We start from the raw sequence: 24,588 nt of genomic DNA on the forward strand, positions 1-24,588 counted from the left end.
AGCTCCTCCCCCTCCTTCTCGGTCTTCATCCTTCCTGACATTCACTCCCTTTCCCCCGCCCATTGCTTACGTTAGGCAGACAGGTCGGTGAGCCAATCACGGCCCTGTGTTCAGAGGCCGGCCGCGGAACCGGTCGGATCGGACCAATGGAGGCCTTCGGAGCGGGCGCGACCCAACCGGGCAGCGGAGCCGCGGCCGAGTGGGAGGTGCTTCCCCAGTCAGCGTGTGGGCGGGGGAAGGCGGGTACCAGTAGCCGCAGAGGCGTCGACGACAGCGGCGACGAAGACGTTCTTCAGTCTCCGGGGTGGGCTCGGTGCGTGTGGCTGGGCTGCACGGAGGGCTCGGCGGTCAGCCACGGTCCTAGGGGGGGTCGCGACGCCATGGCTGGGCGGTAGACGGGCTCGGGCCAACGACACGAGGGGCGGCGGCGGTTTTCCGGTTCGCGGCGACCTTCGGCGGGGCCTCGGGTGGGGAGCGAGGCGAGGGGCGTCCCGGGCAGCGCGGGACCGCGAGGCGGGTCTCGCAGGCCGTCGGGGGTGCCTGAGGCTCGGGTCGCCGCGAGGAGCCGCCGCCGACCGCTGGGCCCAGCCGCCGGGCCGCTCGACGACGACGCTCCCGCGGGGGCCCCGCCTGAGGAGGACGCGGCGGCGGCGGCGAGGCCGCGGGAGGCCGCGGAGGATGGAGGAGCGTAAGGAGGAGGGCGAGGCCGAGATCCAGGAGCACGGGCCCGAGCACTGGTTCTCCAAGTGGGAGCGGCAGTGCCTGGCCGAGGCCGAGCAGGACGAGCAGTTGTCTCCTGAGTTGCAGGAGGAGGCGGCGGCCGCCGCGCAGCCCGAGCACAAGCAGCAGAAACTATGGCACCTCTTCCAGAACTCGGCCACCGCCGTGGCCCAGCTCTACAAAGGTAAGCGCCGCCGCCGCCGCCATCTTGCCGCCGCCGCCGCCGCCGCCTCAGGGCCGGGCCCTCGGCCGGGAGCCCCGAGGGTGGCCGCCCGGCTCCAGCCGCGGCCCCGGGCCCCGCAGCCCCCTCCTTGTAAGACGGCGGCGCGGGAGGTCGGCCTCGCGGGGCGTCGGGGGCCGGAGGCGGGTGTCCCACTGGGGGCTCCGGGGGCCCACCGGCCCTTCGGGCCCGTTTGCCGGTCGCTCCCGGGCCGGGGAGGGCAGGGGAGGCGCCCCCGGTTACAAAATGGCGAAGGGAGGCGGCGGGGCCGGCCCTATTGTGCCCGGAGCCGGCCTCGGGGCGGGGTCTGGGGAGGGGCGCCTCCCTCCGCCGCCGCTCGGCCGGGGCTGCGCCTGCGAGCCCGCGGCCCCCTCCGCCCCGCCGCGGCCCCCTTCCTGCCGGCCTTCCCCCCAGTGTGGGATCCCGAAACCCTTGAACAAAATGGCGAGACCTAACATGGCCGTTCCGGAGTGATTGACGCCCAAATAGCATTTCTCTCTCTCCTTTTTTTTCTTTGCGCTTTTTCAGACCGAGTATGTCAACAGCCAGGACTGTCTCTCTGGGTCCCCTTCCAAAACGCAGCCACCGCCGTCACCAACCTCTACAAAGGTAAAGATCACCTTGCTGCTGCTCTGCCGGCTGAGGGCACAGGCAGCCTGCGTCAGGGTTTTAGTCCCGCGTGCCAAGTGTTGTCTCGACCACCCTCTCCTGGGCCCAGACTCCCGTGTTGTGTGCTCTTGAGTGCAGCCACTAACCCTGAGTTACTTCGCAGCTTGGGGGCTCCGGTGGGGTTCTACAGCTAGAGCACTGATTCTCTGCTGGGGGCTTTTGACCCTCTCTCCCCGCTGGGTACACCTGACACTGGAGGCCCTTTTGAATGTCATCACAGAGGGTGGGCTGCTAAATGTCCTGCCATATGCAAGGCAGCCTCCCCCCCGTGCCCCAAATGTCAGTTGTGTTGAGGTTGAGAGGCCCAGAGCTGGAAAACGAGAGAGACAAGTGCTTTTCTTTGGAAAAGGCACACAGGGAAAAGAGTTTACTGTTTGTGCCACAGGCAGAGGTGGGAGGGACGCTTGTAAGCGCCTTGCGGAAAACATTCTCGAGTTAGGCAACTTAGAACATGATAGCATTTAAGTGCGTGGAAAACTAGCTAATTGAAATAATCTGTGAGCACCTTACCCGTTGCTCTTCCTTAGCAACTTGCTCAAACGTCTCCTTCAAACTGCTTCATTATCTGATAGCACTTTGCTGACAGGAAATCTGTGATCAAAGTTTTGAGCTGATACATGAGTGTTCTATGGTAGTGCCTTTCTGAAGTTGATTTCCCCCCCTCTCTGAGGGCATGGAGAAGATAATAGCCCTTTGTGTTCTCTTAGTAATAATGTAATAAAGGGTTTAGATTTTGTGCACTGATTTTGAAGATTTGGAAATTTGGGTTTGATTCTTGGCAAGTTTTCAATGGAAAAAAGATTTGAATTTGTTAATCTTAATAAAAATGTAAGTAAGTCAGATGCTTTTCAAACTTAGAAACTGCTGATAGCAGTAATGAGCTTTGTGCATTTCCAGTTACAATAGGTTGCAACAGGCTGTGGTGCAATTTGATTTTCAGATCCTTATTTTTAAGTGAGCTGTGCAAATGATCGCAGGATTCTATGGGGGAAAATATCCCTTATGTGAGATTTCTTAGGTAAAATTTGCAATTTTGGGGGGACGTTAATTTGAGAACATAAACTGAAACTGGTGGATAGAATGTTAATTTTAGGGAATGAGGAACTAATAGGTCAGACTTGGGAAGAAAAGGGAGACATAAATGGTGCTTTGATTTTAGGTAGTTGAGTTCCTTACATTTTGACACCTGCTTTAATTAACACCCGTCAGTACTTTGAGGGTCTTCAGCATTCTCTGGAATGGTTCTTGGTTTCATCCAGACAGGAAATTTTGAAATAGTACTTTAAATTCTTTTTTTAAAAAACATTTCTTAGAGTGCAGTTTACATACAGTGAAGTTACTTTCTTAAGATGTTTAAGATGATTTCAGCAATCATACTGTTTCAAAATAGATGTACCTATCTCCCAACCCAGTGCAGGGCAACCACTGATCTGATTGCTGTATGCCTATTGTTGTGTCATTTCCATGATGTCATAAATAGATCCTGGCTGTGTGTACCTTTTGGGTCTGGCTTCATCTGCTTCCCATCATGTTTCTGAGATTGATCCATTGAATTCACACTACAGCTATTAATAAATAGTTAAGTGAATAAATAGTTAAATGCTACTTTTTGCTAAGTAGCATTCTGTTTTATGGGGTATAACAGTTTATTCAGTTGCATGTTGCAGTTACTTTTTACTTAAAGGGGAAGGCAATGTATTTTTAGTGTCTTCTGTGTGTGAGGCCTTTTTCCTAGGTCATACAAAAAATACGAATGCCTTCTAGCATTTTTATGTTCAGTTGTTAGTGCCATTGTGTATTTTGGCTTTAGGACTAAAGCTGGCAGTTTTTTGTAGTGCTAAACTCTTCATATAAAAAGATCAGCTCAGCTGAACTTTGAAATAATCTGTAATTTGATTATTTGATTTAAAAGTGGTTCTTAAAATTTGCTAGTTTCCTTTGTTCAGAAAACGGGACATTAAAGAGAGGCATTACTTTAAAAAAATTATAGAAGGATTTTGCATTATTGCAGATGCTGGATTGTTAGGGTGAACTAGTTTTATTTTGTACCCTGTTTTTATAAAAAGAAATACATCCCATTTTAACAGGTAGGAAAGAGAAGTTGTAGATTGTGGAATTTGGTACTGTAGTGACATTCTTACCTGACTTAAGTTGAGTGTGGGTAATGCTGTGCAGATCCTGACATTTCTTTCTCCTTTTTCAGGGTGTGGTCCTGAGAGAATAGGAATACTGCTGTAGGAATAACTGGATACCTTAAATGGAGCCAGAACAATTAGCAGGGTGGTGGTCACAGGTGCATGCAGCATTAAGTAGTGGTAAATATAAATCTGTCTTCCCAGTTCTGATGAAGTATTGAGATGTAATCTACAGGGAAGAGACTTTTGGGGGGATTCTTTAACTGGGCAGTACCCCTCCTGTATTTTGTGTGATTAAGCACTTATCTGGCAAGCTAAAAATGGCTCATTTTGCAGCCTGGGTAGAGGTTGGCACTTTTACCAGGTTCTTGATAACTCCTAAAATGAGCACACTGGAAGGTCAGAATTGAGGTAAGAGGCCAGCAGAGCCGCCTTTTGATTGCCTGTGGCTTTTGGATAATTCAGAAGTCTGGTTGGTTTGGTTGGAATGTGGCTGGAAGGATTTGGTGGAAGTGAGTTGGGTGGCCCTTCAGTGTGAACAGAATTCAGCAAAAGAGTGTATGGTTTCTTCCACTCCGTTCTGTGTAGTAGGACCAGACTTGATTTCTGGTTCTTGTTTTTTATCTTGATCTGGTAAATCTAAAGGTGATGTTTGTTCAGTACTCAGTAGTAGTGTGTTCTTGGCCTAGTACATTTTTTTGATATCTGCAACTAAAGAAGGGGGTGAAAAGTTACTGAGGTCATTTTAATCTAGCCCGGGTTGATGCTTATCTGGGAAATACTAGCACAAGCCTATTTGTTTGCTTCTTACATCTCCCCACCTGCCCCCCTTTCCTGGGTGATTGGTTTTAATCTCTGTCTCCTGACTGCTCAGGAAAGTGTATTCTTTCTGAATTCTGTCTGCTTGGGATGACTTACTCAGTAGAGAGGTAGGACTAGTGGTTGTCCACTAGGACAAGGCGATCCTAGAGTGCCTCAGTGGTCAGCTTGAGGCAGGTGCTGGAGCTACATCTTCGGCTGAGCTCTTGAGGCAGTGCTTGATCACAGTCCCATGGAGCCACTTCTCACCACTTCCCTAGTACTTTCAGCTTTGTGTTTTATGCTGACCTCTATTTCTGATTATTTTCCTGCACATTTTAAAACTGCATCTGAAACTTTAGTTGTGTGCTGAGTTCTATGTATGTTCTGTTTTCACTTGATACTGTCTATATCTAAAGATGTTTCTGGTTCTTTTCCCTGAACAGCGCTTGCCAAGGGCACTTCTGTACTCCCAACAGTGCCTGCAGAGGCCAACATCATTATCGTGGAGTCCATTGCTAGATTGATTTTAACTGTTACTGTTGCAGATTTTAAGTCCTGAAGACAGATAATAGAGAGAGGGTTTCACTCTTGTGCTCCTGCAGTTTTTCATCTGTAAGTGGGCACAAGGATCCACAACTTCGAGTGCAAGCCTCTTAGTTTAGTGCAGACATATAAAGAGTATTCAAGTGTTGACTGTTGATCTGGTTCTGTTTTTCAGATGTTTCTGGCTGTGGGCGGTGCTGGAGATGAAAGGAAATTTTTAGTTTTTGCCTTCACTTTTTGTTCTGTTGAAATAAGCTTTGTGATATGTACATTCATGCTTCATCTTTCCCTAAAAGGGTTAAAAATAAATAGAATTGATAGGTGAGAAAAATAGTGCAGTGCTTTTAAGTCCTTAATTTTGAGACATCTTGATGCCAGATCGTCTTTATAATATGTTGTCTCACTTCAGAATGTCCATTTTGGACCTATAAGTAAAGTGAATGTGAACTGAATATAATAAAGATTTGTAGGCCAAGTGGTGGGTGAGTGATTTATTAAAATGGTGAGAGAAAGCATATCTGGAGACATTAGAGTTTCACTTTCTTACAGTTTGACTTTTTGGAGTTGGTTTGTGGCTCCTTTTCACAAAAAAAACTATTACTGAACTTTTGAGTCTTTGTTCAAAGCACCTTAGTATAGTGCGCAATTTAATTCTTAAGTTCAAACAATTAGAAATTCTTAAGTCTCGAATTTTGTTCAATTTACTATAAGGAACAGCAGCCTCAGTTATTCCTAATATCGTTTATAGATTCTGTCTGTAAATTTTTAGAGAAGACAGTCATTTTCTTATGTATGTAACTTCTCTGTACAAGGATGTTTTGACTGTAAATAATAGAAAATTAAGTCAGATTGGCTCAATGGTATGGACAGAAATTGTGGCTCCTTCCTAACCCGGAGGCTGAGGGTAAGATTGACTTAATTCAGTGGCTCAGACAACCCTGCTGTGCAGCTCTCCACTCTGTGTGTACATGTGTGCCCTTGTGTGTATGAGCTCTGTCTTCAGGCTAGCTTCAGTACGTTGGCAGCTCGAATCTTAGGGTCACTCACTGAAGGTCACACACGAAGAGCCCAGACACCTCTTTTCTGGGAGCTACCAGAAAATGAGTTCTGTGGGCTTTGGGCCAGAATTGGGTCTCAGGGTTACTCAACCAGCATCACAGCCACAGTTTGGGGTTATGCAGATTAGTTTGGGACTAAACCATTTGTTCTAGTCCTTGAGCAAATGTAGAGGAAGCTATTCCCAGAGCTACCCGAACAAAAACTTGGAGTACCTTTAGGAACGGGAGGAGGAGGAGTTGATGCCAGGCAAATGTGGCAGCTTCTGTCCTTGCCTAGTCCTGTCCGTGTGCTAGGTGAAGATTAATACGTAAGTAGCTAGATGCTAGTGCTTGTTTGTGGGCACTACTTCATTAGAGAATACCTAGGAATTATTTTCTCAAAACAATTGGAAAACATACTTATTCAGGTCGTCAGTTCTAAGTTGTTTTTTTTCTGTGGCATACTGACTGGTTATCGCAGATTTAATTAAGTTCACAGGTTTTCTAGTTGTATTCCTTGAAGTGTTGCTTTGATCTAACAGTGTATGCTTACAGTTTGTAGATCCTTGGAGGAGAATGGGAGATGGCTTGGCTGTTAAGGTTAAAAATTGTTTCAGAAGGAACTTTGTCACGTAGCTTTCAGGCAAGCCCCAGTGAGCTTCAGTTCCAGTTCATTTATGAAATCGGGCTATCTGCTCTGGCTAACTTAACATAGGTTTGTGAGTATTAAAAACTATTAAGTAGTGAAATCTGATTGAGTTTTGTCTGTGTGTCACGTATAAGAAGTTCTGTATTTGGTGTTCACGGCAGAAAGCACATGATTCTGGACCTACTGCCCCCTGCCTGTGGTGAGAGGATTCAACTTAAGTTTTACCTGCTTTTATATGAAAACATTAAAAAATACGAAGCATGGGATGTCTACTGTGACTTACATAAATCATCATGCTTCTTGAATAAGGAGGTGAATGTGTTGTGATGAAAGGTTAGATTGATATTTTCATGCCCTTGGGGTTTGCCGTAACCTTCAAGCTTATGGCCCTTTTCCACACTGGCTTTGGCTTGAGTAAAACAGTGTTGGACAGAAGACGGTCCCCACAGTTTCTGTGCTCTGCACTTTTAGAATTTGGGTGTCTTGTTGTCAAGGTTCAGATATATTCATACAGTCTTTGGTACAGTCTTCAGGGGGCCGTAAACCTACTGGATTACGTTAAAACGTAGGCTAGTCATTCCTTAAGATTCTCCAGTTGGTATGCAGGTCTCTCCTACTTAGTTCAAGGTATGATAGGAGGGTTTTATTTTCGACCAAAGAATTTTTTAAAATCCTGAACATTTAAGAAGGACTGTATTTTAAATGCTTTAGTGTCAACATGAGATTTTCTATTTAGGGAAATAATGGAGATTGGTTTAATCTGGGTAGTAAAGTAATTGGATTTGGCTCTCAGGATATACTGTTAATGGTATAAAACCAGATATGCCCAGGCAGTGCAAAACCATGTACCTGGGCATAATCCTCCTGTACCTTCTGGTCTCTGAAAGTGAGTGTTTACAAAAATGCCTGGTTTTTAGTGGTTTTGATGTTGAGACTTGTTCAGGATTTTTGAGGTGAAATGATTGGTCAGTTGCATAAAATTTAAAAGGGGTTCAGAACTTACTGCATAACTGTCTTCCACCTAAAGCAGTGAATATAGTTTTCCAGCTTAGTTCAAATCTGTGATTAAAGCATCAGCGCCTTGCATATCTGACTTGTGGGACTAACTTCTATCCTCAATCAAGACAAAACCAAAACTTTGCCAAGCTTTTTCTTCCCTGGATTGTCACTTTGTTTTTTTTTTTAAACCACCTCAGGTGGCCCCCTTCCCTTTGGCTCTTGAATTTTGTATCAAGTTTAGCTTCTTTTTTTTTTGCCGTCTGGTTTGCCAGGTGTATATTTACATGCCTCATCTTACTTAGCATTATCCAAGCTTGCCTTGGCCTTGTTTTTGCATCCCTTTTGTGCTTCCAACTTTCTTTCCCTTCTGTAACTCCAGTTCCGGGCCTACTTCCATTTGGTTCTTGAAAAATAAAACTTACTCAGTTATTCTGTTTGTAAACAGAAACAACTTCTCCAATTTTGAGCTTGGTGGCAACCATTCCTATAGGTAGGGCAGGTTTGTAGAAGCAGGGGTGCTTTTAGGTTCACATGTTTTATGATTCTCTTCTTTTTTGTGGTCTTGGGGGATGGCCTTAGTGTGCTTGGTGACTTGATTTTTAAAAAAATGCTTCCTGCTCTTTCAGAGTCACTTCAGGTCTAGATACATCTTTACAAGGTCATCTGAAGTTTATCTACCCCTTTAAAGTTGGCTTCATCTCAGTCTTTTTAAGACTAAGAGATGGGAAAGTGCTTTATTATTCTCTTAAATGCTATTTTCCTTTAAATGGAGTTCATGCTTGCTTTGTTACAATGAAACAAGAAATCAGAAGACATGATTGACATTGTAACTTGGTCATTATTCTAGCAGTGAGACGCTAAGAAAGGACTTCATTCCTGACCTGCTTTTATATCTGTAAAATTAGAATAATCTACTTTCTCAAAGTTGTAATGAAGTTTAATATTTTTCATAGTGTTTCTGTGGACTACGTATTCCATTTTTCTTTAAAATGTTCTGGCAGTAAGGACTGGTCATCTGCTAAGGAATAGGCCTCATAAAGTTCTGCTGGTGCCCTCTTACCATCTTCTTCAGTAATGCAGATTCATGCAGATTGGGACCCTCTGTTGTCTCAATCACTGGTTGTCTTTCTGGGACATAGCTCTTAATTCATTGATTATTACTCTTCCTCCAGAGTCTACTGTAGATGGAGCAAAGGGATTTAAAAAAATCGCAATTGCAGCTAGGAAGAGTAGCAAGGGAATGAATGATTCTTTGTGGTACAAGGAATTACTGCCCTACAAACGGTCTGGGGATAAAGGAACCAACTTTAATGTTATTAAAGGTGTGCTTGGGGATTTTCTGCTAACACAGCAGTTCCACTAAAAGTAAATTGCAGTGACTTAAATGCCCAAAACACTTTTTCAACCCTTTAAAGCCAAGAAAGGGCAGGGGTCTTGCGGTTGGTTATGAGCTAGGGAAAACTGCGGGTAACTGGAAGCGGGATGAACACATGCCCAGGGAGATGAACGGAGCCTTTCTTTCTGCTGCTTTCGTGCTTTTGGTCTTGGCAGCGAGTAGTTAACCAGTATTCATTTTCCCTTGTTATTTCTAAATATCTGCTGCTGCCTTCAGTGTGTTCACAGTTCTTGGTGCTGAACTTGTCAGTAGGTAGGAGCACGTCTCCAAAACGACCTGGTAAATGCAGGTGAACGTTCCTGAGTGATTTGCAGTATTGAGTCAGTCATCTGTTGGAGGCTGTGGTGCTCCTTCTGAGAATTCTTGTGAATCATTCTCATGAGGGAGAGTAGTATATAGTTTGGTGGTTAAGAACCACAGATTGTAGAGTTGGAGCAAAGTTGCAGCTCTTGTATACATTCTGTGACCTTGGTCGAGTTACTCGATGCTTAGTACCTGTTTCCTCATTTGCAGCAAGGGGACAGTAGTACTGCTGTCAAGATACTGGTATTTTTTCCTCAGGTGAAGAGTATAGTATTAATAAACGTTAATTAACCCATTGTTAATATCGTTAAACAGGTCACCTTAAGTATAGCAAAGCCTTTTTAGGGAATAGCATTTCAAAAATGGTAATTTGGCTGACAAAAATAGCCAAATTACTTGTTTATAAACTTAATTTTTTAAAAGAACAAGGCTGAAGCTCTAGGACTACGTGATGCTTTAATGCTGAATTTAGATAGACCATTAAGATTAACTATCATGTATAAAGTTTCAAGCATGAATGAAACACAGCTCCGTTCAGCGGGTTACTGATAGACTGAGAGAACCCCGTATGTAATGCCCCTTGCCCCTTCTCTTGGAAGGTGGTTTTCTTCAAAGGGAATGCATTGTGGCTCTACTGACGATCGTGTATCCTTCTCTCTTATTTTTTCCTAACAGAAAGCGTGGATACCCATCAACGAAGTTTTGATATTGGAATTCAGATTGGCTATCAGCGACGCAATAAGGATGTGTTGGCTTGGGTTAAAAAGCGCAGAAGAACTATTCGTAGAGAAGATTTGATCAGCTTCCTGTGTGGAAAAGTTCCTCCACCACGAAACTCTAGAGCTCCCCCAAGACTGACTGTAGTGTCCCCTAACCGAGCTACTTCAACGGAAACTAGCTCTTCTGTAGAGACTGATTTGCAACCCTTCCGGGAAGCCATAGCTCTGCATGGTAAAGCCGTTTAAACATATTTCTTTGGAAAAATGGTTAAGAGTGTGCCTGTGGACCCATTTCACATTTAGGTTTAGGTCCAGATATATTGTCTATTTTTTGTCTATTACAGTAACTACTTGCTCTACAAATGTTTAAGTAGAATGTAAATTAAGAACTCTGGGCAATTTTTGAATGTTAGTTAGCCCATTCTAAAACAATGTCTTTAGAAAGTTAGCTTGAGCTTACTGGTGTTAAAATGACAATATTTTGCAACATTGACTAGAATTTATTGCTTTATACTTAAATTGTACGTGTTTTCATTTCTGAGTCAGAGGAAGGTCTTGGTCTTAAGAATTCTGTTACATTTATGATTTCCTGGAGAGCCTGGTCAGTGATAGGCAAGTAAGACAGGTGATGTGGGGCTGGTTCTTGGGGGTCTCCCTTTGACACCAGTAGTCAATTGAGTTAACTGAGTGTGCTTGTAGAAGTTAAAAGTCAATGACCCGAGTGGGAGTGTCAGAATAACCAACTTTCCTTCTCTCCCTTGGCCCTTACTTAGGCCCTACTCTGATAGTCAGGACTGTCAGAGGGGTAGTCAATCACCCTCTCCCCAGGCCACACCTCCACAAAAAGGCATTCTTGGCTCTGGGGTTTAAGTATTGCTGGAGAAGCCTGGGTATATAGCCAGTCAGTCTTTTGTTGTTTGTTGCTCTCTAATACAGACTTCCAGATAGAACTGGAAGAAGTACTTCTATCGGAGAGCATTTAATACTGCTGTAAAAGTAAAACCACAACCTACTAAGACTTAGTTGAAACCAAGGTGAAAACATGGATTGTGCACATGACTAAGCAGAATTAGTCAGTCAGCCAGGTCATGAGTCCTGTTGAAAGTGAACATTTCTGGGCCATAGTGTAGGTCATCTAAAACAAAGTAGCCTGGTAATTAAAAAGGTGGGGTATATTCCAAGGACTTGTAATTTTTAATTCTTATAGGGATTCTTATTCTCTTTGGTAAACCTTGATTCTTCACCTGAAACTCCAATCAGAACATAGGGTTGTATTTTTCCTCCTGATTTTGTTTATGATAAGTTAAAAGCAAACAAAAACATTTACTGCAAGGAAGTCCATGATGTGTGGACTGCTCACTGTTTCTAATACATGAAATAGTTACACCATCAGAGCTTTTGAAACTCAGAAAAGATTGATCTACTCCTACTGAATTAGTGTTTCACATCTTTTACCATTAAGTTTGGAAAAAATTACTAGAAGTGTACATAGTTGGTCGGATTAATTTCAGTGTGTGGCAGTGTTTGATAGAGTTGTCTTTCCTTAAGCATTCTGATTTTATCAAGTGGATTTACACTTCATTCCATACTTCTCTTGTTAAAGTGTTTTTTCCTGTATTACAGTTTTAAGAAATATATATGCCACTTTTGTTATAAAATCTTAATGCTGTTTGTACACATTGTAAAAGGGCCAACCAGCTCCTCTAGCCCCTAACTACTACTATATCCTCCAATTCCCATTACGTTTTCTTACTGAATCTGTTGCATTTGTGATTTGTTATGTAGTGATATAGTTTTAGGAGGGGAATGTTTACAATTTTGAGTTAGGTTTAAATGTGAGGGTTTAAAAAAGTTACAAAGCTGTGCAGTAAAAGAATCATTCCCTTCATCAAATTTACCAAGTAGTACCAATTCAATATACTGGACACTCACAAGTACTCTTACTCCTAGGGCTTGTACACCAAATGTAGTTAAAACAGTGTTGTGGTAAGGTAATAGGGTCCTTTGAAAGAGTATGTGGAAACATAAATTAGATTCTGAGTTTTTGATCTAGTGGTTTAAAAGAATATCAACATACTGAGGAGAATCCTAGTTTGATTTGAGTAAAGTAAGTTGAATGATTTCTGGTAAGAGTCCTTAATCTCCATTACAGATTTAGTTAACAGTGCCCTAACTTTGTAACCAGGTTTCCTCATACTCTGATTTATTGAGTAGTCTATAAATTGAAAGTGCCAACTGTTCAGATAATCTTTTAAAATGTATTTGGAAAGATCTTAATTAGGGTTTTGCATATAATTTGCTTAGCCAAAACTATGAAGTACAAGTGAGGTCAAATGGACATTCTTGGAGTTCTACATTGGAGAGGGAGTCTAAATTCATGAAGTTTTGGAGTGCAAGGCATGAGACAGGAAAGTAATTGGTATACTGAAGCAGACTTTTTAAGAAGCAAACATGATTGTAGGTGACAATTATGTATTCTTTTCCACAGACCTTCTCATCTTACCCTTTTTTATAAGAGAGGACAATTCCCCCCATAGTTTTTTTTTCTTTATCAGCTCCTAAATACCTGTACCAAATGCTCCCATACATACATAAAAGATGCCTTTTATTTGAAGAAAAATGGCAAAGATGTAAAATACCTTTAGAGTTTTTCATGTTGGCAGGGTGTGATGAGTGAGATCCTCTGATAAATACTTCCCTCATCAGCCTTGGTCTTGAAGTACACAGTTTGAATTAAAACTACATCAATTAATGGTCATCAAACAGTTTAAATCAAAACTGTCAGCTAATGGTTTCTGAGGCTTAAAGAATACAATCAGTGCTTTATTTTGGCACTTTTCTGCAACATAGATTGCTTATTTTCTGTGTACTATGGATATTAAACTTAGAAAACAAAAGAAATAGATAAGCATGTGCTATTTGATTTCTGTTCTTGCCTTGTTAATCCTTGTCTTAAAATAAGAATATTAGCAAAAATTTACTGACCTTAATTAATATCTGGCACTTTGTTTTTATGTAAACAGAAGATTTCAGACCAAAAATCACTGGACCATTTTATGGTTTTCTGTCTTAACTTTCTGGTCATGGTGCTGTCAGCCATCCTTTCCCTTCCGGGGCTTTCCTTTCTTTGTCTTTTCCTCTTACTCTTTGGCCTCTCAGACTTTTCCTTACGCTCTCATTCCCCAGGATTCCAGCCCTAGCCACCACCTCCTGCAGAGGCCCTTCAGGGGCCACTGTAGTCTTAATTTCCAGAGTCTGTACTTCTAGTTTAGACTCTCCTGACTGCCAGGCATGTATGCCCATTGTCCTCTGGTGGACATCTCTACAAGGGTGTTCCTCCGACATCTGTCTCACACCAGGTTTTAAAACTGGATGACTCCTTCCAGCCCCTTGAACAGTAAGTACATGTCTTTTCCTCACTTAGCCATTCAGGTGAAATGTACGTGGGTCTGTGCGGTTTCTGGGATATAAAAATGGAGTGTTTCCTTTTCTGTTGAGGTCAACGCAAACTTGGGTAATTCACGTCATAAATGTGGTATGTCTGATATGTGGGAGCAGAAAAGGACATTTCCCAGTGCAGCTTGGAGAAGGCTCTGGAGGAGGTGAGCGCTGGGCTCTTGGATTACTCTCCTTTCTGTTCTTGCTCCCAATCCTGAGATGACCTATTAGCCAGTCCATCTTCCCTGGGACCTCTGGAGCAATCTAGTCCCTTCACTGGAAAATAACCTTCGTTTCCCTGTGGCTGATATGTTGAAGTCAAAACTTAGCATACCATTGCAGGGCCCTTATAATTTGGTGTCCACCCGGGGTTGGGTGTCTTAGCCATACTGTTTAATCTGTTGAGTACCTTTATGCTTTTTTCCAAGCTTCACTCTCTGCCTGTTTATCCTCTGAGACTGATCAAACATCTCTTGAGACAAGCTTTTGTTTCCTTCTCCTCATTCCTCTCAAGCCTTGCTTGACCTGTGCGTCTGCTTTCCCTGTGATTTGTCCCATGACTGTCTCTTCCACTAGATGGGGGCTACCTTAGGGCAGGGGCCTTGTCTCAAAGCTTCTGGCTTTTAACAGAACCTGGTAGACAACCTAGTGTAGATGTGGTCTGACTTTAACAGCATGGGTTCAGAGGTCTGGTAAGTTACTGAGTATGACACGGTGGGAGCAGAGGACCTTTAGAAGAATTGTGGATCACAGATCCCTGGATTACATATCTCCAGGTGACTGCTTACGGTAAGGGCAGTATGAACGTTGTGTTCCGTAAACTCAAGTTTGAACAACTGAGACTTTGGGGCCTGAGGGTGATAAACCATTATGGCTATTCTTTTAGTGTGTACTTTGTGTCAGGACCCTGCTGAGGAGGTTCTCATTTAATCTTCGCATTTGTCCTGGGTTATTGCCATTTTATTGATAAAGAAAGGCTTACCTGGCTAGGATGGAACATGTTCCTAAGTGGTAGAGTGGCTGTTACGCATCTGCCTGGCTCTGAAATGCATGCTCCTAAACACTGTGCCACTGTGTTTGTTAAGTTTTTGGGGTTTCCTCCACACCCTCTATAGGGCTGGGGGGTGGGGTGGGAAAGACCTGTAGGCTTATTTTTCTTATGCAAAGATGACAGAAATACATGTTTTATATATCTTAATGGGGTTTTTTCCCATAAGTGAATCTGTGTAAATAGTCTTGAAGATGAAAGGTTTGTGACCTGCTGTGTTTCTGGCTCACCTTATTAAGAAGAATATTTATTTAGGCTTTTTGTATATAGGCTACACTCCTAGTATGACCTTGGGCAAGATCCTTAACTTCTCAGATGCAGTTCTCCTCTATGAACAGTGATACATTGATACATTAAATGAGAAACTAAGTGAGTACCTACCCTTCCACAACAATGTTAAGTGTTCTTGGCCTTGAGAGAAGGAAGACTTCTGATTGGTTCTAAGTTCTGTGAGTGCCCTCTCTGCCTCTGGATGATGTTAGTGCAAAAAAGACCTTGAGCTCTGCTGGTTTTTGAGGATACATTTATCCAGTAAGGGTGGCCTTTTAAATCGCAGATAATACTGTAGAGGGAGAGAGAATTTAAAGCTTTTTGTTAACTATCTATATTACTTGCTACGATCTTGAGATTGTTTCATGTTGATACAAAAATAAGTAAAGTTCATGATGTTTTCTCCCTAGTGGCTGGGCAGAGAGTCTGATTTTAGTTGGCCAAACTAGTGTTGCGCCTAGGAAACCTCAGATTGAAATCGGGTCTCCTCATTCTGAGTTCTCTGCCATTGTGCCGATGAGGTGCATGTGTTCATCGACGGGAAGGTAGAGGGAGCCGGATGCCCAGTCAGACTTCACTCATGTGATAACTATTCAAAGCTTTGCTGTCATTCAGGTCATCTTAAAGGTGGTCTTTGTAAGTTTCTGGCCCTTTGGTCCTGGTTCACAGTGTTCCATAAAAATCAGAAACACTTGGTTTTAGTTGTAAAAGTCGTTTTGATGACATTCTTGACTGCAGTAGTGGGAAGTAACCCACCCCTCTGGGCCTGGGTTGCCCCTCTGTTAGAAGCCACCAGATCAAACTCAAAGGCATCTTCTTGCATGCAGGAGCTGGTGTGGTGCACTGGCGTGGGTGCCCTTGCTGTCCTTGACATTTGGCTTTGCGATAATCACCTTGCCCAATTTTAAGTTCTTTCATGTTTAAAACAAGTTTTAAGAAATACAGTGGGTTACTGCATTTGCTGATGTGAGTGTTCAGAGGGACTCAGGCAGACACAGGCAGTCTGGCTTTTAATACGCACTGTAGAATTTCAAAAGATTATTTTTTTCACTTGAGATTGTGTGAGTTAAGACAGCTTCTCAGTGAAGTGTTGATGTTTGAGCTTCTTGGTTTAAGACCTTTTTTGTTTGTGAATGTGGTGTTACATTAATTCTGACTTCTGCAATCAAATCCTTCTGCAGAAGGTATAGTCCTTTAAAAATATAAAGTATATAGTCATTTTATAGCTTTTCCTATTGCCCATTTACTGAACACAGTAAATACTGTGCAATCTGCAAGAGGCTTATGGTAGGAGTGGGTGATATAAAGATGAATCAAATCACCTGAAGGAGTTTCTAGCCTAATAGAATTACATTGGGTAGAAGTACACAACCCAGACATTCAGGCTGAGGCACAGTTGCGTTGCCTCAGGAGTTGTTAATAGGCTCCGTTTCTGGCTTCTCTTTTCCCCCCTAGTCTTTCTCTGGGCTACATTGGTGATCCTTATTCTCTTAAATCATAAAGTTGCTTGACAGATAGATGATGGATCTGAAGAAATTGGGTGTAGGGCCTTACAAGAAAAATGTAATCACTTGAAATTGTGTTCAGAGCTATAAGGTTAGTTAGGAATTATTATGTAGGAATTCATGTAAGGCAGATTCCTCATTTGTCCTACTTTATGCATAAAACTGACAACCTTCTTACCCTGGAGCTTACGGAAAGCTGTGATTCCAGGCAGCCTAAACCAACAGGGTTTTCTTTTTCTTTTTGAGCACAGGTTTTTCAGCTCTTGTTATTTTATCGAAACATTCTTTGTGCACTTGAGTGATACAGAAGAGAAGTTAATCATTTTGGTGACGACAAATCTTCTGATAGAATTTCATGGACAATTGAGATCCAGTACATTTAAGAAGAAATTTATTAAGTATTTGTGCTTGGTGCTCTCTGTCTTTCCTTTCCTGTCACTCTTTATCCTTTCCATCAATGTAGCTAAATGTTGAAAAACAAGTTTTGACAATTCACACAAATAGTTGGGTTCAAATAATTTTAAACTGCTGGTATAGTATTACAAAAGAAACTACTTGTAATTTAGTTGCAGAGGACTAATTGAATCTGACCTGTGGGGGATTTAATCCATCCATCCACCTTTCAAAATCTCTTTTTCTCCTCTCGCCTTCCCTCCTAGCACACAGTGGGGAGCACAGTAGGTTCTTAAGTCTGCATCATCCTGAAATAACAACTGTCAAGAGTTATTTTAACAGTAAGATGTTTTAAAAACTTACTTGGAAATTAAGATGTAAGAGATTAATGCACCAAAGCCTTCTCATCTCTTAATTGCTTAAAAATGACTATTTCAAAGAATCTTAAAAATTATTCTCAAGGCTGGAATTTCTAAATTATGCCCTTTGGTCAAACCAGCCTCTGAGAAGAACAACAATGAAGGCAATTAAGATAGCATTAAAATTCTTGATGAAAAGTTCCAATTTTCTGTATACTAAGGCTAGATATAAAAGTTTTGGGAGGTAAGACTAAAGCTTCCAGCATATGATTCAAAATTGTTTTGAACTTGCAGTAAAATCTTGTGGGAACATTTTTTTATTGAGGTGAAAAGGAGTCCGTAACCACGCCTCAAGACAGTTCCTCACTTTTTCACTAGTTTTCTGATTTACAAATACTAATTTCTTGGAAAATTTGATAAGTTCCAAAAAGTAAAAAAAGTCAGTACCTCGTTATCCCCACTATACAGAGAACTGTAGTTAAATGTTTGGTGCATTTTCTTCCAGTCCTTTTTTCAATGTATACATATTAAAATTATTTCATAGTTGAGATCATACTGCATTATGGTACTGTATCTTGCCTTTTTCATTTTAACGTCGTGAGCATTTTTCCCATGGCATTAAAACTGTCTGAAAAATTGAAAGCATTTGGGCTGTCAGCATAACTGAAAATGTTTTCTTGGTGTGACACTTGTATCTTTGTAACTGGTTTGATTTAGTGTGCTTTACTTCAATAAAAATTCAGTATTGCAATTTACAGATTGGGGTGGGGAGTGGTATCTACTTCAAATTACTAAAATCTTCCTAGTAGAATTGCTTTTTCAATGCTTGAACTCCTTCCCTCGTGCATTTAAAACAGGACGTTGACACACGGGTGCTTGCTTAAAAATCTCAGAACACAACTTGGCTCTAAGGGAGTGCCAGCCATTTGAATAATGCAATTCACTTCAAATGCAATAATGCCAGTTTCTTAGGGTTACCATTCAGGATGTTAATCACTTTGTTTTAAGTTATGGGGATTTCAGATCCCATCTCCCCTCCCCTAACTCCTGCCACACTAATGGAGATGAGAAAACCGGTGGAGCGGATCTGCAGAGGGCCCAGAATTTGAGCCGAGTGGGTAACCCAGTCTGTGCCTCTCCTAGGGGCTGGCTGTCCGCTGCACAGCCTGAGGGCAGGAAGCAAGTAGAGAGTGTAGACACAGCTTCCATGCCACAGGCTGCTGGACAGGATGGGGAGGTGGACTGGTTATGCATTTCTGCTTTCTGTGCCTGTGTGTGACCTCTGCTGGTAAACTGGAATTACATGTAATTCTGAAAACAGGATCTTTTTTAACTACCCCAAGCATGAATTGGTGTGAAAATAATAGTTATGTGCTACTTTTAACAATTTATCATGTAACCTGGATCCTATAATCTGGACTGTAATTTTGTTTCAGCTCCAGTGGGAGCTTGCTTTTCAGAGTATGAGTAAATCACCCTAATCTTTTTTCCCTCCTCCTGCACTAATCACTTGAAATGGATGCAGAAACTTTAAAGCTGATAAGTTTATGTTAAGCAATTGAGACTTTTCTGTCTAATCATACCACTTGTTCTGCTTTTGTCAATCGATACTCCCATAGACTTTTCGAAAAAGTATGTTTTTGGTAGCAATTAAGTTGTATGCCCTTGGGCCTTACAACTTCAGTTTTAAGTTCTGAAGCATGTTTAGATTCTCTGTACTTGTATAGGCCTGATTGTTCATGTGGTTTAGCTAAGGTTTCCTAAAGCATCTTCTAGTAGCTGTCATTGGTTTATAAAATAAAATTTGGGCTGTTTTAAAATATATATTTTTTGGTTGTTAATCTTAAATTTTATTTTTTTGACACTTACGGAAAGTCTTTGGGGAAGATGAGAGGTAAACTTTGAGAAGAATTTTCCCTGCTGGGAGTAGATACTAAATAGGTAATGTTGCACAGTGTGATTTTACTTGAGCTGTTGTGACAAGACAGCCCTCAGTCATAGACCCAAAAGAAAAAGATTGTGACTTTCTGGAAATTAGTGGAGGATTTTCAAATTGACCAAATTGATGTTTAATCTCCCCTCTTTGTCATGGAGAATAGCAGTCAAAACAATAGAAATACTTAGCTGCCTGTTCACTTATGAGAGTATTTTTTGAGCCTTGGGTATTTGTCCTTAGGTGTTAAATGTACTGCCCCTGTGCCTCCTAAGTTAACAAAGATGGGCATTGGGATGGGGTTTATTAAGATTTTTTTTGTGTGTATGTGGTTTCAAATGATAAAAGAGGTCCAGAGTTGATTTATTGAAGTAGCCCAATTTATTGCCAAAGACCCAAATTTGCAGTACCATTCATTACCTTAGAATCTCTTGCATTATGAGACAAGTATGAGAACGTTATTGTTTAAAGGACTGGCCACCATTTAGGTGTATGTTCAATGAGATTAGAAAAGAAGGCACAGCTCTCTCTCCCTTTGAGTTTACAGTCTTGGTGGAGAATTTTAAAAATGCCAACAATTTGGGAATAATTGAGTTTTTTTTTTTTTTGACTTGATGGCAGAGTATTAAGTGAAGAGAGCCACCTGGGTTTATATCCTGGCGTTGGAGAGGTGAATAAACATCAACAGCTTTGGATTTCAGTGGATTATAAAATGAGGGGTAGGACTTTGCAATTTTTTTCAGAATTCAATGAATGTTATGTGCCAGGCACTGTGTTAATAAGTTCATTAGGTAGAGATGAAAAGATACTGTCTGTAGGAAGAGTTGAAGGATTATACTGTGCTATATAAAATGAGCCTGAGACGTTTGTTCCCTTTATTTTTAATAAACCTGTGTGGGCTGAGAAAAGCAGGGTAGTTCCTTCTTGATGTTATGTTTGAGATGTCCAACAGGCAGAAGTATGGATGGGTCTTGGAGCTCAGGAGAATGTCTGCTCCTGTGGCACCGATTTGGAGAACAATGCCTATGGGTAAGAGGTGAAGGGTGTCACTCGGGGACACCGACCTGTCCTGGGTAGCAGAGAACCCTGCAAAGGTTGCTGAGGAAGGAGCAGAGAGTTTCAAGCAGAAGGGAAGAGGAGCCAGCAAGAGACTAAAAAGGAGAGGTAGGGGGACCAGGAAAAGCCTCAAGGGAGAATGTGCTGGAGAAACTGGGGGCCTCTGTGGGTAGCAAGTGTTGTTGGAAGGGAGGCACAGATCCGACTTTTTAAGGGGCTGCAAATCGTTCAGTATTGGGAGTGCATGACTCAACCTCCTGTGGGAGTGAAGAGGGCAGGGAGAGTAATTGTTCGTCTAAGGCAGGCCAGGCCCGAGACCCTAGACCCTAAGGCCACCTCATGCTAAAATAATTGAGACTTTCAGAGGTGGAGGTGCGGGGAGTGTAGCGGTGGACAGAATGCTCAAGTCTTGAGTTTGAATCCAAGTTCTTGCTTGCTAGCTAGCCTTGTGACCTTGGATGGCTTACTTACCCTTTTAACCTTGGTTTTTCATCTGCAAAATAGAATACAGACAGAGAATTATTTTGAGGATGAACTCAAAAGTACTTAATTGGAAGTGCTCCAATATTAGTGCTTTTATTTTTTTTCAGTAGGCGCTAGCCTTGGAAAGGTCTAGACCTAAGAGGGACATGATGAGATTTCTTCCCCTGGCCACTTGCGGGAAGGGAGCATGCATCTTCCATAGGGGGAGCCGCAACAGGGCTGATGGGTACTGAGAGGAGGGGGAGTCATGAGCAGTTTAGAAGAGAGGTGTGGGCTGCCAGCATCTGAGGTGGTTGAGGCCACGGCTTGGAGAATGTTGACAATACTTGTGGAGCGAGAGCAATGTCAAAGGGAACTTAAATAGACTTGATGTGGTAGGAGGCAGAGAATCCTTTTTCAGTTTAGTGTTCAAGTTTACATCTCACATTTACAGAGTATAAAATTAGGAAGAATGGGCCCCTACCATACCAACTTCTAAGCTTATTTTAAAGTCTAAGATGGAAGTCCTATTCTTTGGAAACATTGATTACACATAGATCATACATAGATTGATCATGTTATATAAATTGAGTCAAGCAATAACAGTCTTTGTGTGAGGTTAGAATAACTTGAGGGGAAATCATAAGGAAAATGTCAGTGATGTTACGGTTTGTGTTTCCTCGCCTCACTCATGCCTTTTACAGGTTTATCTTGAACACTGAGGAGTGGAACATGTTTGCCTCCTTAATGGGTCAAGAGTCTAAGGAATGAGTGTGCAGCAATGAGTTGCTGGGTCTATTCTAGATTTAATTCAACATTGAAAACAAACCAGTAGGATATTTTATACCACCCTTGCTCTCTCCCTTTCTATGAAGGATTATAAGATGATAATGAGTTAGGCTGTGCTAGGGGCGTCTACCAAAAACAGTTCAGACGTTGGGTGATCACATAGCCCAGTATGTCCAGGGGCAGACTCACTCTGCCTAATGGCCCAGCACGATTTTTAATAGCGACCCTTTTTTGGTGTACTCTATTTTGAATGGCAAATTATACAGTCACTTACTATAAAAGGGGGGATGTTAGGAAAAGCCCACTTAGGCCTGGAAATGAATGTTTGCTCCCTTAATGTGCATGCGCATGTACACACCATCGCATCAGAGGGGTCTGTTGGAATGGTAACTTTGAATAACCAAATGTCCTCTTTACTCCTGTCCTCAGCTGTAAATACATACAGTACCTACCTAATTAAGAGTAGATGGGAGAATTTCATGATTATTTGTGTGCCTTCCGTGGTGCTTGCCACGTAACAAGCTTCCAATAATCGGTAGTTACCAAAATTGTAGCTTCTGGTAGTATTACCAATAAAACATCTCATACATAAAAACCAGACAGTTTGTTTTTCCAGAAGGAAACTCACCTGTCCCCTGGTGACCTCTTACAAAAAAAAAAACAGGCAGACATCCTTTGACACCATGACAGCATTGGAAGTAAAGTGGGTTGCTTTCAAGAGGGTTAAATAATTGAGCAACTCTAAAACCTTTTTTCTTCTTCCTAGGTCTTAGTGGTGCAATGGCTAGTATAAGCGTGCGTTCGAGTACCCCAGGCTCTCCTACACATGTAAGCAGTGGATCGAATGCTAGTCGAAGGAGAAATGGACTCCATGATGTCGATTTGAACACTTTCATATCAGAAGAAATGGCACTCCACTTGGACAATGGTGGAACTAGAAAGCGTACCTCAGCCCAGTGTGGCGATGTCATTACAGACTCACCAACCCATAAACGCAACAGAATGATCTAAACTGCAAACATTTTCACACCCACCATGCTGCTTGAAAGCCACTTGATCCTCAACATATACTATTATTGCAAAGGAAACATGAGGCCATCTGCCTTTGTTCACTGTTTAAGACAAGTGAATTCTCTAGTGGTTGCCATAAAAGGAAGTTCTAGGTATTGACAGTAGATGCCTCTTGTGACTATGGCTTTCTTAAAACTATAATCCCTAGCAGAAGACATCCGATAACGTGTAGTAGTTAGCAAGATCATCATAGGCAAACATATCTGTTCCAAGGCTAAAAGTGACCTTAATGTATGTATTCTCAAAGGGAAAGGAAATACCAAATGTTCATTTGGTGACAGAATGCCTCCCCCCATCCATTTCCTGCTGTGTTGAGTATTTTGCTTCAACAGTATTGCCAGGTTCCTAAAATTGTCTAAAACACATGATTTGGCTTCCTTGTCAAATCTGCAGGCTTCCATTTCGTAGCAACACTATCCTGCACCTGGTCTCTATAGTAACAGTGTGCAACCTCTCATTATTGGGCTGTGCCCTTGTTTTTAGTTTTCAAAGCAGTCTCTAATTCTGGTGATTGTGTGATGTAAAGAGGTGCTATGATGGTCATGCAATTAATACTTAATATTGAATCAATACACAGACTTTATTGGATTCACTGTGTGTGTGTTAGTGCTCTAAAATTAGCAATATTAAATGCCCCCAGATCAACCCTGTAGGCTTAAAATACTCAGTTTTAAGACAAGTACTACTTCTCATGCAGGGTACTATCCTTAACAGTAAATGTAAACATGTAGACTGCATTCAGGGTGACCTACCGTAGAAAGGTCATGAACTTCGAGAATTGGCTCCCTTTTTGGTTCAGTATTAGGGAGATGGATGGTGGCGAGGGTAGGTACTGTAGACTTGGTTATCCTGTTACACATTTTTCATGAGGGCCCTACTTTCTGTAGTTTCCATTGGAATGGGTGGAAGAAAAAGGGCTTTTAATCTGCTAATGTGATCACAGCTTAAATAGGAAAACCCGACTCTCCGGTCCCTCTCCTAAAAAGTGCAGTTGGGAATCTCATTCTGGAAAAGATGAAATCGCATGGAGATTCTCTAGATGGTAGGTAGACCCGAGTAAAAGTTCTCAATAGATTCCTCTTTTGAGTAAATACAAGACCTCTTGTAGCTACAATGTTTTAGAGCATGTTTCTCATCTTCATTTTTAATATCTTGAACTGAATGATAGTCTCTTTTTAGATGAACTGATGTCAGCCTGCCAGGTACTGTAATTTATTCTATCATATTATATTATATATCAAGTAGGACAGTGAAAATGTTTCCTTGCAAACTTGTAGTCCAGTAACCAGTTACTTCCTGTTTTTATCCTTGAAAAACCATTGCAAATCAGTGTAAGGGTTTCTCCAGTAATTACAGCACTTTGTTAAAATTTGCAATTTCTTCAGCCATTTAATAATATATTTCTGTGAAGAAACTTTGCTAAGTTAACCATAATACACATTGATGGGGTGCACTGTTAGAAATGTGTGAGCGGAAGTTCTATACTCATCATAGAGATAGCTCTGATTTCAAAAAGTCGATTCCATACTAAAATTAGGAATGAAAGTGAGGTACTTTCAAATTTTTACGAAAGTGGATAATTTTTTGTTTAAATATAATAGCAGGAAGAATTATAGGAGTCTGTCATTTTACCTGAAACGGACAAGCCTATGTGTTATGAATGCTTTCAAACTTCCCTTTGGAATATACCAAGAAATGCATTTGGAGTTATCTTTGCTTTTCTGCTGTTGTAAATTTAGATTCTGGAATTGCGGTTTGGTGGTGTGAAACAGTGCTCACAAGTGGCCAGAACCCCGATACCTAAAGGATTTTGAGGTTGAGGAGCACATATTTAATCTCATCCTTATGCTGCGGTTCTACTTCCCCTTTCCAAGTTAACTTTATTATTTTTTTCTTTTTTGGTTGTTTTTGTTTTAGTTGGTGCTCTGAAGTTTAATCTTAGTACCCTTTACTCAACTGTCACATTTTGATAAAACGTGCCATTTTTCTTTGGTAAGAGAAAGCAGGTCTTAATGTCTGCCAGAACACAATTTATATGCCTTATGGGCTCCATTAAACTTTTTTAAAGCTTTA

At 41.9% G+C, this 24,588-nt stretch overlaps 1 protein-coding gene across 3 annotated transcripts; it reads left to right on the forward strand.

Moving 5' to 3' along the window:
- Positions 1–24,588, forward strand: HAPSTR1 (HUWE1 associated protein modifying stress responses). Of its 3 annotated transcripts, none has more exons than XM_073214734.1 (5): positions 1–206; positions 808–904; positions 1,469–1,549; positions 10,148–10,423; positions 22,211–24,588. In XM_073214734.1, exons 1-5 carry the CDS (start codon positions 147–149, stop codon positions 22,453–22,455), a joined length of 759 nt encoding a protein of 252 aa, XP_073070835.1. In that variant the 5' UTR covers positions 1–146; the 3' UTR covers positions 22,456–24,588. The 3 variants fall into 3 exon arrangements, 2 of the variants coding, with proteins under 2 accessions (XP_073070835.1, XP_036876621.1); XR_005061949.2 differs by lacking the exon at positions 1–206 and adding an exon at positions 19,759–19,856 and having other exon boundaries at positions 277–904; positions 22,211–22,348; XM_037020726.2 differs by lacking the exon at positions 1–206 and having other exon boundaries at positions 283–904.

This window comes from Manis javanica, chromosome 10 (assembly GCF_040802235.1).
Source record: "Manis javanica isolate MJ-LG chromosome 10, MJ_LKY, whole genome shotgun sequence".
NCBI lineage: Eukaryota > Metazoa > Chordata > Mammalia > Pholidota > Manidae > Manis > Manis javanica.